The 19958-nt window shown below is 46.3% G+C and overlaps 1 protein-coding gene across 1 annotated transcript; it reads right to left on the reverse strand.

The window, feature by feature from the left end:
• Positions 1–506: 506 nt before the first annotated feature.
• On the reverse strand, positions 507–10452 carry LOC113428414 (class II histocompatibility antigen, M alpha chain). The gene is given in 6 exon segments (XM_087953389.1): positions 507–1852; positions 2069–2196; positions 2320–2376; positions 2379–2589; positions 5213–5481; positions 10291–10452. Coding segments are annotated over 6 exon segments (1110 nt in total). The 5' UTR covers positions 10367–10452; the 3' UTR covers positions 507–1483.
• Positions 10453–19958: the final 9506 nt, after the last annotated feature.

Genomic DNA, 19958 nt, shown 5'->3' on the forward strand with positions numbered 1-19958 from the left:
TTTTCCCAGGGTCTTTTGGTCCGCGGGATTTAAAATGAGGAGTTTGGTGATCCTTGAGGTCCAAAAGGTGGGTGATCCCTGGACTAGATGACCTCCGAGATCCCTATGCTACGCTGGCTGGAGAATTCTGGGAGTTGAAGTCCACAAGTCTTCACGTTGCCAAGTTTGGGGACCCCTGTTTGAACAACTAACACCCGCCCACCCACCCCCACGGCATCTGAGGGTGGGGGGTTTCCCCATTTACACCCCCCCTCCAAACCCAATGGGGCAGAAGATTCGTCCTTTATCACTGGTGGGAGCAGAGAGGAAGGTCTTAAGCTGGGAAAGGGGTGGTTGAAAGGGTAAATGATTGGATGAGATGACTATTAATAATAGATTATTATGTTTTATAGAGTTTAAACAACAGATCACCTAGAGGATATAGGAAATCATTGCCACATATGAATCATGAAATATTTAATTCACCATCAAATATATTGAAGGAAATAGGAAATCATTGCCACATATGAATCATGAAATATTTAATTCACCATCAAATATATCGAAGGAAATAGGAAATCATTGCCGCATATTAATCATGAAATATTTCATTCCCTATCAAATATATTGAAGGAAAATTTAATTCGTTTCATCATAGAAACTGTGGTGATGTTTGCTCGCATGACTTTTTTTTTGTCTTTCGGTCTTGTATATTTGTATATTTGAACTTTTTGTATTTAATCAAGTTTTTTAAAAAAAAAATATATAATTTTTTTTAAAAAGGAAAATGGACATACGTGCGATATTGACCCGAAAATCACGTCCAACTGACCTCGCCGTGTTCAATATTGACCCCAAATCACATCCAACCGACCTCGCCGTGTTCAATATTGACCCCAAAATCACGTCCAACCGACTTCGCCGTGTTCAATATTTTGTTTTAATAAAACGTTTAAAAACAACTTTTTAATAGCTGAGCCAACCAAAAAGAGCTCTCTGCATTTAAGCCATTTGGAAGAGTGTTTGCAGCCTCGTCCGTGTTTGTCCTCTCCTTCCGGTGGGTTTCCGTAGTAGAGGCAGAATGCAGGTTTTACCCCAAGGATTTTCTCTTCTGACCATTCTTGGCAAGGATGGTTTTTGTTTTTTTCTCTTCTCCTCCCTCCCCTCCCCTCCTCTTCCCACTCATGGTTTCACTTCTTCGTGGCCGCCCTGGGAGGGGGAGGACGACAAGGTCATTGCGCAACGACCAGGTGATGGGTTATTCCAAGACGGGGAGGGGGCAATGATAAGGCAGCACGTTGACTTCGATGGGATTTCCTCCCAACGAAGGGGGGGGTCCTGAAGCAATTTCGGCCCCTCCCCCCCCCAAAACACACCTGGGCCCGTTTTCATTCATCCAGCTTTGATTGGAAGGTTTTTGTTTGCAGGTTCAAACAAGCGAATAATAAAAAAAACGCCTCATGGGGGGTTGCAGTGCCCTGGGGGAAGGAGGGAGGGAATCAATTTAAGGGGGAGGAGGAAGCTCCCACCCTGGGGGCAATGAGGCCCAAAAGGCAGGGAAGGGAAGGGAAAGGGGGAGGGAGAAGTGCAGTGGCAGAAATGGAGGTTCAACCTGCCATCTGCCTCCATCCTTTGGGGTGATCCGGGTGGGACCCCTCTCCGGACCTCCAGAGGCCCCTCCCAGGAGAGATTCGGTCCTGCTGCTGGTCGGGATTGAGGGCCAGAGAAGGAAGCACCTCCCCGCCCCCAAAAAGTGGCTTTTGGGGAGGGGGAAAACTCTGACATCCGGGGAGGGGGGTCGTCTTCCCAGCGAGGGCTTCTGCGTCATGCCGATCCATGGATGGGGAGGGGAAGGAGGGTATCCTGCTTCAGTCTACGAAGGAAGAGAAGAAGGGCGAATTCAACGGCCCAAAGCGGGGTCCTTCCTGCCCTGCCCCCCCCCCCAAGCAGAAGGACTCTGTCCCCCCGTCCCCCCACAAACCTGCCCCTCAGCATGCCAGCGAGCCAAGCCGCAGGGGAGGCTGCAGCGGAGGAAGGCAGGCCGAGGTCCCCCCGCCCCCGATGTTGCTCTCCCTGCCCCCCCGCCTACCTGCACTCCGGGCCCTGCAGGAGTGGGCCAGCAGGATGACCCCACGATGGCGAAGACCCCTCCCACCGCCACCGCAAGGCCGCAGAGGATGTTCTCCAGGAGCTTGGAGTCCACGGGGTCCCTGGGGACTGCAAGAGAAGCAGAAGGGAGGGGTCATGGGGGGGAAAGGAGGGTCTCTGGTGGCCGCCCGGGAGGGGAGGCAGGTGTGTATGTGTGCGTGTGTGTGTGTGTGTGTGTGTGGTGTGTCTCACCCCAGTAGGCTAGGCTGTCGGTCTTGCCCTTGACGGTGCAGCTGTAGATGTCCCCTGCCTGGGGGTCACCTCCACGTAGGAGAAGATCTGGAAATCCAGCCCTTCGACGGGGAAGACCGGGGTGGAGGAGACACCCTGGGTGAGCGGCCGGCCGTGGAAGGCCCACTCGATCCTGGCCACGGGAGGGAAGATGTTCCTCGCCGAGCAGACCAGGACGTTGGGCTGGCCCAGGACCAGCGGACGGAGGGTGAAGACTTCCACTTGGGATCCCTGCGGGGGGAGACGGCCGAGTCAGTTCCCGGGATGGGCTCAGGTCAAACCCGGGTCAGGAAGAGTGGGAGAGACTCCGCCACCTGCCTCACCCGGGCTTTGAAAGCACAACACATTGCCTGCTTGAGCAGGGAGGGTGGACTTGAAGATCTCTTAAGATCCCTTCCAACTCTGTTGTTCTTTTTAAAAATTTTTTTATTATTTTTATTAAAGAGTTCTCATTTTATAACACCGTTTTTGTTCTTTGCAACTGTTCGGTATCGGTATACATATGTTTTGCGTACATTTGTATTATACAATCATACATACATACATGTTCTGTCTCACCTTTTCTTCTTTCTCAAAAGACGAAAGAGTACAAACTCACACAAACGCAAGCAGGCAAGCTGGCTGGGACTTCACAGAGTTAATTCTTTATAACTGATAACGTCCTTGGCATTCCAACACGCTCTGCCTGCCAAGTCCAAACTGATAACAAGTGAAAAGCTACTTACAGAAAATTACAAGGCAGACCACAAAAATCATTCCCAAAGAAAACCTGAAGTAAGATTAAACTTTGTCCCCTACAAAGTTCCAGCCGACAACACACCCACTTTTATCCCCTGTGGGGTGTGGCTCAATGACTCAGCTCACTCTCTGACCCTCCCACGCCTCCTACGTTGCTGCTCACGTTTCTCCCTACGACGCTAAATGTAGTTAAGGTATCCTGGGAAATGTAGTCCGTGTCACGTGGTCACATCTGTAATCCTGATCGGTCACTAAATGGACCCCTATTGGGTTGGGGGAGACTCCCTCACTTTTGCCTGAAGCCGCCATACCATGCAGTCGCTTCAATCATCATGGGGTTGAGACCTTTTTTTATCTTTCTACACTACAAGGATTGGACGTTAAGAAGAACTTCGTCGTAAATGTGAGTTGACAGGATACCTGATGAACCAATAAAAAAAAAAGACTTTGTGCGGATGCTTTGTGGAGTTGATCTGTCTGCTTCATGCCAGCCAAATATTAATATGCAGAACAGTAGACTATATATCTTTATATCTACTCTTTATCCAATTGTATCATGCGTTCCCAATCAATTGATATTCAGTTTATCTTTTATTTCCATTGTCAGCCTATCCATCTCGGCACACTCTCACACCTTCTTTATCACACGTTCCTCGGACAGTATAGTACCATTTTTCCAGTTTTGTACATAGACAATTCTAGCTGCTGTTATTAAATTTAGCATTAGATATTGTGTTTTTGTCCTATTTTCCTGTTATTATGCCTAATAAGAATATCTCCAGTATTAACTCTATTTGTTGTTTAGTTATTTCCTCAATCCACCCGCTTAGCCTCATCCAATATATTTTGGGGGGGGCCACTGGGCAAAATAACTCTTGTTTTATTCACACTTCCTCCCACTTGTACCTAGGGCCTCAGGATGTCCAGCAAGTCCTGACCCACTCAAGGGGGTCAAAGGGTCTCAGTCAGTGGGCTTTCCTCCCCAGAGAGATTTGACCGCCATCAATTTCCTTTTAATGGGCGTTGATTGCATCGTAATTGGCCGGGATGATGAATGACACCTTGCAGGCTGCCCAGTTGACTGTAAAATGACCTTTAGCGGTGCCGAGTTGTGGATGAACAAAAGGAACACAATAATGGAAGAAGCCGTAAATCAGGAGTAGCCAACCTCTTAAAAGTCACTTTTTAAGACTGGTGGACTTCAACTCCCAGAATTCCCGAGCTAACGTGACTGGAGGAGGAATTCTGGGAGTTGGAAGTCCACCAGTCTTAAAAGTGGCCAAGGTTAATTATGGAAAGCTTATAATTGTTCCCATAGAAGTATGATATTTAATTGAAAAGTAATGTTAAAGAAGTTAAGATTTTAATGAATATTAATATTAATGATAGAATTGAATTGGAATGGAATGGGTTGTTTTAATTACATATATTTATAATTTTTTTCTTTTTTTAAGAACATAGTGTGTATTTTAAGAACGTACCAAGCAGAATCCGAATGGAAGTTATGTATTATATTGAATGTTATAACTTTAGAGTATATATTGAAGCCTAAATAAGAGTTAAATGGATAAACTTAAAAGATATAAAGGCGTCATACTCCAATCAGTAACTACAGGAGAAACTTTGTTTAACGAGAAAAGATAATAGATAATTGAAACAGGACAGACAAAAAAAAATATAAATATAATGATTTGAATTGAGACGAGATAATTAAAATAAAATTGAGAAAATTAAAAGAGGGGAGAAGCTATGCAGAAAATGTAAAACAATAATAAGATATGGAATAGAACATAAAAATGAGCATGAAATAGAATTTGTGTCTGTACGAAGAAATGTAATCCGGGATTGCGCTACTTTCAAAAAAGATGTTTTATTTGTATTTTTTTTTGTGAAAACTCAAATAAAATTTACAAAAAAAAAAAAATGTGGCCAAGGTTGGCTACTCCTACATTAAATAATTCACCCCTGGAACTTTTTTGGACAGCTGGCTGGGCGATGGACTGGACCGAGAGGAAGATCTAATGCATTTTAACAGATTAATAGAGTTGGAAGGGACCTTGTTAGGTCATGTAGTCCAACCCCTTCTCCCACCCACCCCTGCCCCGCCTCCCAGCGCCTCACCTCTGGCCTCGGGGAACTGGATGGAAATGTACTTGTCTGAAAAGTCGGTGAGGAAGGGCAGCACCGCGTCGCAGATTTTCTTCTGGGCCTCGATCTGCGCTTGGAGCTGCGTCTCTGGCTGGAAGTCGGGCCGGCGGGAGCGCCAGCGGGCGCCCGGGAAGTCGTACCAGAAGAGCAGGTCGTTGTCCAGCGTCCGAGCCAGGCCGTAAAGCGGGGCGTCCTTTTGGCAAAAGAACACCTCGGAGGAGAGGTGGGCGGGCTGCTCTGGAGGGGAGGAGAGGGGGAAAAAGAGGGGGAGGAGAAGGAGGCGGGCGGAGACCCCCCACCCACCCACACGGCAGTCTGGACCCCGAGGCAGCGTGGGGAGCGTCGTGCAGTTCCCGCCAAGGGGCTCACGGGAAGCAGCCCCCCCACCCCAGTGACCAGGTCATGCGAGACCCCACGGATCTCTGTGAGTCTTTAACTGCAGGGATCTTCCAACTTGACCACTTTAAGGCCTGTGGACTTCAACTCCCAGAATTCCTCCTCCGGTCACGTTATTTCGGGAATTCTGGGAGTCGAAGTCCACAAGCCTTAAAGCGATCGAGTTGGAAGATCCTTGCTTAAGAATAAAATAATAGAAGAAGCCGTAAGTAAATCAGGAGTATCCAAACTTGGCCACTTTAAGACCTGTGGACTCCAACTCCCAGAATTCCTCCTCCGATCGTTAGCTCGGGAATTCTGGGAGTTGAAGTCCACAAGTCTTAAAGTGGCCAAGTTTGGTTTTTTTTTAACTGTAGGCCAGGGTATGTTTTCTTAACAATCAACACAGAACCCGCAACCCCCCTTCCTCTGGCCCAATGGGAGGCCAGGCCCTGGAGACGGGCCCAATTCCAGGAAGTTGGGGCGTTTGGGGCTCCCAGAACGGCGCTGCCAGGTGCTTCCCCCAATGGGTAGGGGGAGCGGTGGCTGCAATTTGGGAAAGTTCCAAAGGCCCTGAAATTGGGGTTGGGGAGGGGAAGGCCTGTCTGGGACTGTGCAGTTAGCCTTAAACACCCACGCTACACCGCAATTATTCTCGCTTTCCTTCCTTCCTTCGCTCATTTCCCCTCCCTCCCCTTTCCTTCCTTCGCTCGTTTCCCCTCCCTCCCCCTTTCCTTCCTTCGCTCGTTTCCCCTCCCTCCCCTTTCCTTCCTTCGCTCGTTTCCCCTCCCTCCCCCTTTCCTTCCTTCGCTCGTTTCCCCTCCCTCCCCTTTCCTTCCTTCTTCTCGTTTCCCCTCCCCTTTCCCTCCTTCGCTCGTTCCCCTCCCTCCCCTTTCCCTCCTTCTCTCGTTTCCCCTCCCTCCCCCTTTCCTTCCTTCTCTCGTTTCCCCTCCCTCCCCTTTCCTTCCTTCTCTCGTTTCCCCTCCCTCCCCTTTCCTTCCTTCTCTCGTTTCCCCTCCCTCCCCCTTTCCTTCCTTCGCTCATTTCCCCTCCCTCCCCTTTCCGTCCTTCGCTCGTTTCCCTCCCTCCCCTTTCCTTCCTTCGCTCGTTTCCCCTCCCTCCCCCTTTCCTTCCTTCTCTCGTTTCCCCTCCCTCCCCTTTCCTTCCTTCGCTTCAGTTTCCCCTCCCTCCCCTTTCCTTCCTTCTCTCTTTTCCCTCCCTCCCCCTTTCAGTCCTTCGCTTTCGTTTCCCCTCCCTCCCCTTTCCTTCCTTCGCTCGTTTCCCCTCCTCCCCCTTTCCTTCCTTCGCTCGTTTCCCCTCCCTCCCCCTTTCCGTCCTTCGCTCGTTTCCCCTCCCTCCCCTTTCCTTCCTTCTCTCGTTTCCCCTCCCTCCCCCTTTCCTTCCTTCTCTCGTTTCCCCTCCCTCCCCCTTTCAAGTCCTTCGCTCGTTTCCCCTCCCTCCCCTTTCCTTCCTTCTCTCGTTTCCCCTCCCTCCCCCTTTCCTTCCTTCTCTCGTTTCCCCTCCCTCCCCTTTCCTTCCTTCGCTCGTCTCCCCTCCCTCCCCTTTCCTTCCTTCGCTCAGTTTCCCCTCCCTCCCCCCTTTCAGTCCTTCGCTCTGTTTCCCCTCCCCTCCCCTTTCCTTCCTTCGCTCGTTTCCCCTCCCTCCCCCTTTCCTTCCTTCTCTCGTTTCCCCTCCCTCCCCCTTTCCTTCCTTCGCTCGTTTCCCCTCCCTCCCCCTTTCCTTCCTTCTCTCGTTTCCCCTCCCTCCCCCTTTCCGTCCTTCGCTCGTTTCCCTCCCTCCCCCTTTCCTTCCTTCGCTCGTTTCCCCTCCCTCCCCCTTTCCTTCCTTCGCTCGTTTCCCCTCCCTCCCCTTTCAGTCCTTCGCTCGTTTCCCCTCCCTCCCCTTTCCTTCCTTCTCTCGTTTCCCCTCCCTCCCCTTTCCTTCCTTCTCTCGTTTCCCCTCCCTCCCCTTTCAGTCCTTCGCTCGTTTCCCCTCCCTCCCCCTTTCCTTCCTTCTCTCGTTTCCCCTCCCTCCCCCTTTCCTTCCTTCTCTCGTTTCCCCTCCCTCCCCCTTTCCTTCCTTCGCTCGTCTCCCCTCCCTCCCCCTTTCCTTCCTTCGCTCGTTTCCCCTCCCTCCCCTTTCCTTCCTTCGCTCGTTCCCCTCCCTCCCCCTTTCCTTCCTTCGCTCGTTTCCCCTCCCTCCCCCTTTCCGTCCTTCGCTCGTTTCCCTCCCTCCCCCTTTCCTTCCTTCTCTCGTTTCCCCTCCCTCCCCCTTTCCTTCCTTCTCTCGTTTCCCCTCCCTCCCCCTTTCCGTCCTTCGCTCGTTTCCCCTCCCTCCCCCTTTCCTTCCTTCTCTCGTTTCCCCTCCCTCCCCTTTCCTTCCTTCTCTCGTTTCCCCTCCCTCCCCCTTTCCTTCCTTCGCTCGTCTCCCCTCCTCCCCCTTTCCTTCCTTCGCTCGTTTCCCCTCCCTCCCCCTTTCCTTCCTTCGCTCGTTTCCCCTCCCTCCCCTTTCAGTCCTTCGCTCGTTTCCCCTCCCTCCCCCTTTCCTTCCTTCTCTCGTTTCCCCTCCCTCCCCCTTTCCCTCCTTCGCTCGTTTCCCCTCCCTCCCCCTTTCCTTCCTTCGCTCGTCTCCCCTCCCTCCCCTTTCCTTCCTTCGCTCGTTTCCCCTCCCTCCCCCTTTCCTTCCTTCGCTCGTTTCCCTCCCTCCCCCTTTCCTTCCTTCGCTCGTTTCCCCTCCCTCCCCTTTCCGTCCTTCGCTCGTTTCCCCTCCCTCCCCCTTTCCTTCCTTCTCTCGTTTCCCCTCCCTCCCCCTTTCCTTCCTTCTCTCGTTTCCCCTCCCTCCCCCTTTCCGTCCTTCGCTCATTTCCCCTCCCTCCCCCTTTCCTTCCTTCGTTTCCCCTCCTCCCCTTTCCTTCCTTCGCTCGTTTCCCCTCCCTCCCCCTTTCCTTCCTTCGCTCGTTTCCCCTCCCTCCCCCTTTCCTTCCTTCGCTCGTTTCCCCTCCCTCCCCCTTTCCTTCCTTCGCTCATTTCCCCACCCTCCCCCTTCCTTTCTCAGCTGCTGGGGGGGAACAAGACCTATTTCTGGCGGGTGCACTGACTGGCTGCGTTCACACAGCCATCTTCCCCCGCCTTCCTTCTGGCTGGGCAGGTCAGCCGGAACCTAACGGGCACCTGCTCGCCCTCTCGCTCCTCCGCAGTTCACTTGACAGGGCGCTGAGTCCCTTCCCCTCCCCCGGCGGGGGTCCTCGCCAACCCCGATAGCTTGGGGTCGGGGGCAAGGTCTCGTGGGAAGGCAGCCGGAGCGCCTGCCAAACGTTGCCCGGGCGCCAGAGCGAGCCTCCAAGCGCCGCCTTCAGACGCGACCGTCCTTGCATGCCAGCCTGAGGCTGGAGGAAGCGGAGCCCGCTTGGCTTCCTTTGCAGACGCCTCCTCACGACCCCCAAACCAGGTAAGACCTCCCCGGGGGCTGATCTTTGCTGTGACTAGCCCTCCTGGCCAGGTTTACCTGGTTTGTCGGCCAGGAAACAAAGCCGAGAGGCTCCTAAGTTCGACCCTGAGCTACGAACGTTCCCCCTTTTATTTTAACTTCTCCCTTTTCTGAAAACGAAAGTGAAACCTTGGCCCGTTCAGCAGACACGCAAAGGCGGGAAGAGGGGGGGCGGAGGCGTCCTCCGAAATCGGAGACCCGCCGCTTCTCCCCTCCGGTTTTAGCCGTCCGGGGCGCCACCCGCGGAAGGGAAGGCGAGGCTGCGGGCCGGGCTGGAAGAATGGCCCCGCCTAAAGAGCCGTCCCGGCCGCTTCCCCTTTCCGGCTGCGGGGAGACCGTTCGCACAACCACGAAAAGCGCCAAGGGGGCGAGGAGGTCCCGGAGTTTTTGCCCGCCGAAGGAACGGGCGGAGGGACGGGGAGGAAGGAACCCGGAAATCGGCCCCCCTTCGGGTAACCCGGGTCAAGCGGGCGCGCGTGTGAACGCGGGTCGGCGGGACGAGGGGAGGAAGGAACCCGGGAAATCGGCCCCCTTCGGGTAACCCGGGTCAAGCGGGCGCGTGTGAACGCGGGTCGGCGGGACGGGGAGGAAGGAACCGGGAAATCGGCCCCCTTCAGGTAACCCGGGTCAAGCGGGCGCGCGTGTGAACGCGGGTCGGCGGGACGAGGGGGAGGAAGAACCCGGGAAATCGGCCCCCTTCGGGTAACCCGGGTCAAGCGGGCGCGCGTGTGAACGCGGGTCGGCGGGACGAGGGGAGGAAGGAACCCGGGAAATCGGCCCCCTTCGGGTAACCCGGGTCAAGCGGGCGCGCGTGTGAACGCGGGTCGGCGGGACGAGGGGAGGAAGGAACCCGGAAATCGGCCCCCTTCGGGTAACCGGGTCAAGCGCGCGCGTGTGAACGCGGGTCGGCGGGACGAGGGGAGGAAGGAACCCGAAATCGGCCCCCTTCGGGTAACCCGGGTCAAGCGGGCGCGCGTGTGAACGTGGGGTCGGCGGGACGGTGGAAGAAGGAACCCGGGAAATCGGCCCCCTTCGGTAACCCGGGTCAAGCGCGCTTGTGTGAACGTGGGGTCGGTGGGACGGGTGGAAGAAGGAACCCGAAATCGGCCCCCTTCGGGTAACCCGGGTCAAGCGCGCTTGTGTGAACGCGGGTCAAGCGCGCGTCTCCTGCTCTGGTAAATTTACCTCCAGCTGCAGCCACGGCCGCCCAGATCAAAGCCAAGGCCGGCAGCGCCCGCCGGCGGAGTCCGCCACCCATCATGGTCTCTCCCGTCCCTTCGCCCAGCGACCTTCTGCGGGGCCCGGGGAGAAGCCCGAGACGCACCTCGCCCACCGGAGCCGCCTCTTGGGGCCGGCCGGCCAATCCGCTTCCCTTGCACGCTCGCGTCACCTGTTGCCAAGGGGAAGCCCTCGAGTTTCGGCTCCCAAGTGGAGATGGCAGCGCTGGGCAACCCGGGCAGCAGGAGGGAGAGGAGGGAGTGGGGCGCCAAGGGGATCGAGACCAGAGCGAACCCCCCCTCCCGTTTTCTTTCTTTTTTTAATTTTTAATTTTTTTAAAAAAAAACATTTTATGAAACAAAACAATTAAAAATATTGAGCATGTTGTGTGTTGGTGTGTGTTTTCTTCTGGTATATGGCATGTCCTAGTGTGCCATCTGGTTTTTTGTTTTTTTTTGTAGATTAGTACATCTAGGAATGGTAGTTGTTTGTTTCCATTTCCATGGTGAACTTGATTTTGGGGTGTGTGCTGTTTAGATACAAGCAAATTGAAAGATACAAGCAAATTGAAGGAGCCCCCATGGGATCACCACTGTCACCCGTCACTGCAAACCTGTTCATGGAAGAATTCGAATCCAGAGCCCTGGCTAAGGCCACCCACAAACCCAAACTATGGTTAAGATACATCGATGACACATTCGTGATTTGGCCCCATGGAAAAGAAAACCTAAACAATTTCCTAACACACCTAAACAGCACACACCCCAAAATCAAGTTCACCATGGAAACGGAAACAAACAACTACCATTCCTAGATGTACTAATCTACAAAAAAACAGATGGCACACTAACCGTACACCAGAAGAAAACACACACCAACCGCTACCTCAACGCCCAATCCCACCACCACCCAGCACAGATAAACTCCGTGGCCAAAACACTAATCGCCAGAACCAAACGCCTGGCAGACAAGACACACATAAAGACTGAACTATGCACCCTTACTAAAGTACTGACAGCTAACGGCTTCCACAAAAGCAAAATCACCGGTTTGATCCACCAAAACACACTGAGACATAATGGAGACCTAGAAGATGAACAGACCTATGGAACAGCTGTCCTGCCCTACATAAGAGGTACTACAGACAACATCAGTAAGATACTACACAGGCATCACATCAAGACTGCCTTCAAAACAGACAGAAAAATAGCAGCCATCCTTAGAAACCCCAAAGATAACATTGACCTGGAAAACCAAGGCATATACGAAGTTCCCTGTGTATCATGCCCGGCCACATACATTGGACAGACCAATAGAAGAATAAGTACCCACCTGGATGAACACAAAAATGCAGCAAAGAAGCTGGAACACACTTCCTCACTAGTCCAACACACGAAAGCCACAGGTCATAGCATGGACTTCAATGGCACCAAAACCCTAGCCACTATAGAAAACCCCAGCCACAGAATTATCAGAGAAGCCAAGAGAGATTGAAAAAAGACCTGAAAGCATGAATAGAAGAGATGATTCCACCAGACTGTCAATCATTTGGAAGCCTGCACTCACAAACAAAAAAATCTCCACACCACAAGCCAGACAAGCACCTGGGTACAAACAGATCCCCCCTGATACCTCCAGCTCAAACACACCCCAACCAGGCACCCAGATGAAATCTAGCTTCCTAACAAATGATAGCCGTCCATTTACTCGGAGCCAAGCTGCACTAAAAGCCTCCAATACAGGAACACAATGTTGCCAGCCAATCAAGATACAAAAAAGCCACAAAACAAACAGAAGATATTAGAAACACCAATCAAGCAGAACACAGCAAACTCCAAGACCAATAACACAGACCAAGACTCTCAACCAATCAGGATGAAGAAAAAAAAACCATTCTGGCACAGCAGTAGGCTAGCCCCAAATTTAAAACGGAAACGGCTGTGAAAGTCTGACTCACAGACGTACACAGTACAGAAGCCTGATGATGGCAGATGAGATTCTGCCGAAACGTTGCTACAACTTTAAAAGCACAACTATAATGACGTGGGAAAATACCTGAACAAAGCTGAATACCATACATTATAGATAGATAGATAGATAGGAAGAATATAAATATATAGATATAGATATATAGATATATTTGCCTATAAACAAGTATTCAACTATATACATATATACATTTGTTCATTCACTGAATACATTTCTAACATCATTCGTCTTCTTTTCATCTCATCCAATCATTTACTCTTTCAACCACTCCTTTCCCAACTGAAGACCTTCCTCTCTGCTCCCACCAGTGATAGAATTTATCCCAAATTGCGTCGTATGCCAACTCGTCTTTCTTTTTCATTTCTAGAGTTAACACGTCCATTTCAGCGCATAGCAAGATTTTCTTTATTACTTCTTCTTCACTTGGTATAACTGTCTCTTTCCGGTTCAGGGCAAAGGTTCTCCTTGCTGCGGTACTAATGTGTATAATCAAATGAAGCTCATCTTTCTTATATTTTTTTGACATAATTCCATAAGAGGAAGCGTTCTGGTAGGTGATCTACTTTAAGACCCAACGTTTCCTCCAGCCACTTCCCCGTCCTAAGCCAATCCTCCTGCGCTTTTCTGGCAGCGCCACCACGGATGGGAATATCTTGCAGCCCCCCCCCCCCCATTTTGGAGAGGGGCCAGCCCCGGTGGGCGAGGGGAAGGCAAGGGACCTAGCAGGAGAAAGCTGCTCCAGGCGGTCCCAACGGAGGAGGGGGCGGAAGGGTGAGGGTTGATTGCTTGTTGTACCCTAGGATGATATCATTAAGGGTTGTTGCACCTCATGATTCTTGACGAATGCATGTTTTCTTTTTATGCACCCTGAGAGCCTTTGCACCAAGACAAATCCCTTGTGTGTCCAATCACAGTTGGCCAGTAAAGTATTCTATTCTATTCTATTCTGAATCCTATTCTATCCTATTCTTATTCCATATTCTACCCTATCCTATCCTGTTATATATTCTATTCTATATTCTAGCCTATTCTATTCTGAATCCTATTCTAGCCTACTCTGTTCTTATTCCATATTCTATCCTATCCTATCCTGTTATATATTCTATTCTATATTCTATTCTATTCTATTCTGAATCCTATTCTTATTCCATATTCTATCCTATCCTATGTTATATATTCTATTCTATATTCTATTCTATTCTGAATCCTATTGTATCCTATTCTTATTCCATATCCTATCTTATCCTATGTTATATATTATATTCTATATTCTATTCTATTCTGAATCTTATTCTATCCTATTCTACTCTTATTCCATATCCTATCCTATCCTTTGTTATATATTCTATTCTATATTCAATTCTATTCTGAATCCTATTCTATCCTATTCTTATTCCATATTCTATCCTATCCTATGTTATATATTCTATTCTATATTCTATTCTATTCTGAATCCTATTCTATCCTATTCTTATTCCATATTTTATCCTATCCTATGTTATTTATTCTATTCTATATTCTATTCTATTCTGAATCCTATTCTATCCTATTCTTATTCCATATTCTATCCTATCCTGTTATATATTATATTCTATATTCTATTCTATTCTGAATCCTATTCTATCCTATTCTTATTCCATATTCTATCCTATCCTATATTATTTATTCTATTCTATATTCTGTTCTATATTCTATCCTATTCTTATTCCATATCCTATCCTTTCCTATGTTATATATTATATTCTATATTCTATTCTATTCTATTCTGAATCTTATTCTATCCTATTCTTATTCCATATTCTATCCTATCCTTTGTTATATATTCTATTCTATATTCTATTCTGAATCCTATTCTAGCCTATTCTTATTCGATATCCTATCCTATCCTATATATTCTATTCTGAATCCTATTCTTATTCCATATCCTATCCTGTTGTATATTCTATTCTATTCTATTCTGATTCCTATTCTATCCTATTCTTATTCCATATTCTATCCTATCCTTTGTTATATATTCTATTCTATATTCGATTCGATTCCTATTCTATCCTATTCTTATTCCATATTCTATCCTATCCTTTGTTATATATTCTATTCTATATTCTATTCTATTCTGATTCCTATTCTATCCTATTCTTATTCCATATTCTATCCTATCCTTTGTTATATATTCTATTCTATATTCGATTCTATTCTGAATCCTATTCTATCCTATTCTTATTCCATATTCTATCCTATCCTATGTTATATATTCTATTCTATATTCTATTCATTCTGAATCCTATTCTATCCTATTCTTATTCCATATTTTATCCTATCCTATGTTATTTATTCTATTCTATATTCGATTCTATTCTGAATCCTATTCTATCCTATTCTTATTCCATATTCTATCCTATCCTGTTATATATTATATTCTATTCTATTCTGAATCCTATTCTATCCTATTCTTATTCCATATTCTATCCTATCCTATCCTGTTATTTATTCTATTCTATATTCTGTTCTATATTCTATCCTATTCTTATTCCATATCCTATCCTTTCCTTTGTTATATATTCTATTCTATATTCTATTCTATATTCTATTCTGAATCCTATTCTAGCCTATTCTTATTCCATATCCTATCCTATATATTCTATTCTGAATCCTATTCTTATTCCATATTCTATTGTATCCTATGTTATATATTCTATTCTATATTCTATTCTATTCTGAATCCTATTCTATCCTATTCTTATTCCATATCCTATCCTATCCTGTTGTATATTCTATTCTATTCTGATTCCTATTCTATCCTATTCTTATTCCATATTCTATCCTATCCTTTGTTATATATTCTATTCTATATTCTATTCTATTCTGATTCCTATTCTATCCTATCCTATTCTTATTCCATATTCTATCCTATCCTTTGTTATATATTCTATTCTATATTCTATTCTATTCTGATTCCTATTCTATCCTATTCTTATTCCATGTTCTATCCTATCCTTTGTTATATATTCTATTCTATATTCGATTCTATTCTGAATCCTATTCTATCCTATTCTTATTCCATGTCCTATCCTGTTATATATTATATTCTATATTCTATTCTATTCTGAATCTTATTCTATCCTATTCTATTCTTATTCCATATCCTATCCTATGTTATATATTATATTCTATATTCTATTCTATTCTGAATCCTATCCTATTCTATTCTTATTCCATGTCCTATCCTATCCTGTTATATATTCTATTTTATATTCTATTCTATTCTGAATCTTATTCTATCCTATTCTATTCTTATTCCATATCCTATCCTATCCTATGTTGTATATTCTATTCTATATTCTATTCTATTCTGAATCCTATTCTGTCCTATTCTTATTGTTAGGTATAACATTGATACCAAATATGGTTTGGGTGAATAAATATATAAAACTTAGATATCATGGTTTAAGTGCTTATCACTTTAAGCACAATGCAGCAGGCAATTAGCCGATTAAGGGTGCGGTTAGAAGTTACAATATAAGGAAGCATTAGAAGCTGGAAAGCTTACTCTCTGTCTGTAACTGTCTGTCTGTAACTGTGTGCTGCTGCGACTAACTGTGATTACTGACTGTGAGTGCCTGAGACTGAACTGTTATTGTTTGCTACTGTTTGCTGATTTACTGCGTAATTCTACTGAATATCCAGCGTTTGTTTCTCTGGAGAGTGAAACCGGAGAAGGAGAAGATATCTTTATCGGCTGATAAAGATATTGCAAGGACTCTTAACTTGGACTATACTAGTGAGTCTTACTGGATGGAAATACTGTGAATGACTTAATGGACTGAATGACAATGCTTAAACTCTAACTGGATTAAAAACTATTTAAACTACAAACAGTGTTTGTGTTCAGTGTGTGTATACTCTGGGGCCCTTCCGCTCTCCTTTGGTTGCCTGGCTTGACTACTGCTGAAATACTCTTCTAGGGGTTAATCCTCAATCCCTAACATTGGTTATGGGCCCAGCAGCATAGTCTAACTAACCAGGATATAGCAGAGAGAGTTGGTGTGAGTTGCACATTACTGTAAAATACAAACTGTTTTAATTAGTTTAAAATAGTCAAAATATCTGAAGAGTAATGGCACAAGTAAATTTGTCACAACTGTCCATGATATCCAGGCTGGATGGAACAAACTATGTTTCATGGTCAATGAAATGTAGTTTACTTCTACGCAGAGAAGATTTGTGGGACATTATAGCAAACCCACCAGATGTGAGTAGCTGGGATCCTGCTAATGATGATGATAAAGAAAAGTTACAAGACTTTAAACTGAAGAATGAGCAGGCTTTATGCATCATAGGACTGACTCTCTGTGATCAGCAGCTTGTCCATATTCGTGGAGAAGAAAATGCTGCAAACTGCTGGGAGAACCTCAGGAAGATTTATGTTCGGGACAGTGTAGGAGCACATATAAATCTTACACGCAAGCTTTTTCGAACGCATCTTCAGAGGAATGGAGATATGTTAGTTCATTTAAACTGTATGAAGAGCATTTTTCAAGATTTGAAAGAAAAAGAGCTTATATTTAATGAACTACAACAAGTCTACATAATATTATCTTCATTAGATCAAAGCTATGATGACTATGTGACTTCGTTAGAGGTATTGCCAAAAGAAAGCCTCTCATTAACCGAGATTACAGGCAGGCTACTAGAAGAAGCCAGAAGAAGGCGTGAGCGTGACGAGCTGAGAGAAGATAAGAAAGAAGAGAAATTATCTTCAAAGCTTGAAAGAAACCAGCATAGCAAAGTAAAGCACCCGGAAGAAGAGAAATTATCTTCAACGGCATACACAATTAAAAAGTGTTTTAATTGTGGAGGCAGAGGACATTTGGCAAGATTCTGCAAAAAGAGAAAAAGCCAGAATGTAAAAAAGCCAAAGAAAGCATTTGAACTAGCCACGTTTAGCAACTTTGATGTGAAGAATAATTTATGGGTGGTTGACAGTGGAGCATCCCACTGCATCACAAGAGATAAGACTAAATTTATAAAAATGTCTACAAGTTCTCAACATATATCTCTTGCTAATGGCTGGAACCTGAAAGCGAAAGGTCAAGGTTTTGCACGTTGTCCGTACATAAACCAGGATATAAAAATGTTGTATGTACCGCAACTAAAGTTTAATTTGCTTTCAGTAAGGGTATTAGATAAATTAGGTTATGTAATTACTTTTAAAGATAATAATTGCATAATTGAAAAAGATAACAAAAGGGTAACTGCAGCTTTAAATGGAACATTATATGTATTAGATAATAGAAAGAAAGGGGAGGCACAAACTGTATTTAATAATATTAAGCCTCATGATGAATGTATCCATTTATTGCATAGGCGTTTGGGGCATGTAAATTTTAAAATGCTAAAACGTACAGTTGAGTTATCTGAAGGAATAAGGTTAAAACCTTGTGATAAATATTTGCGTTGTAATGTTTGCTGTGAAGATAAGAGCAAGGTATTGCCTGCAAATAGGTTAAATGGTTTCAAAACAAAAGAACCTTTAGAAGTAGTATTTGCAGACATAATAGGTCCAAAGAAACCCAGTATGGGGGGTGCTAGATATATACTGAGCATTATGGACCATTATTCTAGATATGGGTTTTGCTATTTAATGAAAAGCAAAACTGAAACATATCAACATTTTTTCAATTGGCTTAGGTTTGCTGAAAGAAAGTCTAAACGACAACTGATAACCCTGGTGACAGATAATGGTACGGAATTTATTAATAACAAATTCCAGAACAGACTTAAGGTAGCTGGAATAGAGCATAAGAAGTCTGCTCCATACAGGCCAGAACATAACGCTTTTATTGAAAGAAGAGGCCAAACACTACAGGCAATGGTTAGAACAATGTTAAATGATTCTGGGTTACCTGATTCTTTGTGGGGGGAGGCTACAATGTGTGCTAATAACATATTGAACAACGTTGTTAATACAACAACAGGTGAAATTCCATTCACCAGATGGCATGGCAGGAAACCTGATCTAAGTTACCTGCACACATTTGGTGCACCAGCATGGGTGCATATTCCTGCACAACTCACAAAAAAAGGGCAACATAGAGCTAAAAGATTTTTCTTCGTTGGTTATCAGGCAAACCATAGGGCATATAGATTTTGGGAGAAAGGCACATCTAAAGTGTTATGTAGTGCTAGTGCCCAATTTCTAGAACATGAAGGATGGGAGAAATCAGAACAGGATGTCAATCCCTAACACTTATTTCATATTCTATCCTATTCTATCCTATGTTGTATATTCTATTCTATATTCTATTCTATTCTGAATCCTATTCTGTCCTATTCTTATTTCATATTCTATCCTATTCTATCCTATGTTATATTTTCTATTCTATATTCTATTCTATTCTGAATCCTATTCTAGCCTATTCTGTTCTTATTCCATATCCTATCTTATCTTATCCCATGTTATATATTCTATTCTACATTCTATTTCTATTCTGAATCCTATTTGAGCCTATTCTATTCTTATTCCATATTCTATCCTATCCTATTCAATATTATACACTGCTCATAAAAAAATAAAGAGAACACTTAAACAACACAATGGAACTCCAAGTCAATCATGCTTCTGTGAAATCAAACTGTCCCCTTAGGTAGCAACACTGATTGACAGTCCATTTCACCTGGTGTTGTGCAAATGGAATAGACAACAGGTGGAAAGCAGAGGCAGGTAGCAAGACATCCCCAATAAAGGAGTGGTTCTGCAGGTGGTGACCACAGACCACTTCTCAGTTTCCTATGCTTTCTGGCTGATGGTTTGGTGACTTTTGAATGCTGGCGGTGCTTTCACTCTAGTGGTAGCATGAGACGGAGTCTACAACCCACACAAGTGGCTCAGGTAGTGCAGCTCATCCAGGATGGCACATCAATGCGAGCTGTGGCAAGAAGGTTTGCTGTGCCTGTCAGCGTAGTGTCCAGAGCATGGAGGCGCTACCAGGAGACAGGCCAGTACATCAGGAGACGTGGAGGAGGCCGTAGGAGGGCAACAACCCAGCATCAGGACCGCTACCTCCGCCTTTGTGCAAGGAGGGACAGGAGGAGCACTGCCAGAGCCCTGCAAAATGACCTCCAGCGGGCCACAAATGTGCATGTGGCTGCTCAAACGGTCAGAAAGAGACTCCATGGGGGTGGTATGAGGGCCCGACGTCCACAGGTGGGGGTTGTGCTTACAGCCCAACACCGTGCAGGACGTTTGGCATTTGCCAGAGAACACCAGGATTGGCAAATTCGCCACTGGCGCCCTGTGCTCTTCACAGATGAAAGCAGGTTCACACTGAGCACATGTGACAGACGTGACAGGGTCTGGAGATGCCGTGGGGAACATTCTGCTGCCTGTAACATCCTCCAGCATGACCGGTTTGGCAGTGGGTCAGTCATGGTGTGGGGTGGCATTTCTTCAGGGGGCCGCACAGCCCTCCATGTGCTCGCCAGAGGTAGCCTGACTGCCATTAAGTACCGAGATGAGATCCTCAGACCCCTTGTGAGACCATATGCTGGTACGGTTGGCCCTGGGTTCCTCCTAATGCAAGACAACGCTAGACCTCATGTGGCTGGAGTGTGTCAGCAGTTCCTGCAAGACGAAGGCATTGATGCTA

This window comes from Notechis scutatus, chromosome 2 (assembly GCF_049901735.1).
Source record: "Notechis scutatus isolate UNSWTSFEM ecotype Mainland chromosome 2, rNotScu1.2, whole genome shotgun sequence".
Taxonomy (NCBI): domain Eukaryota; kingdom Metazoa; phylum Chordata; class Lepidosauria; order Squamata; family Elapidae; genus Notechis; species Notechis scutatus.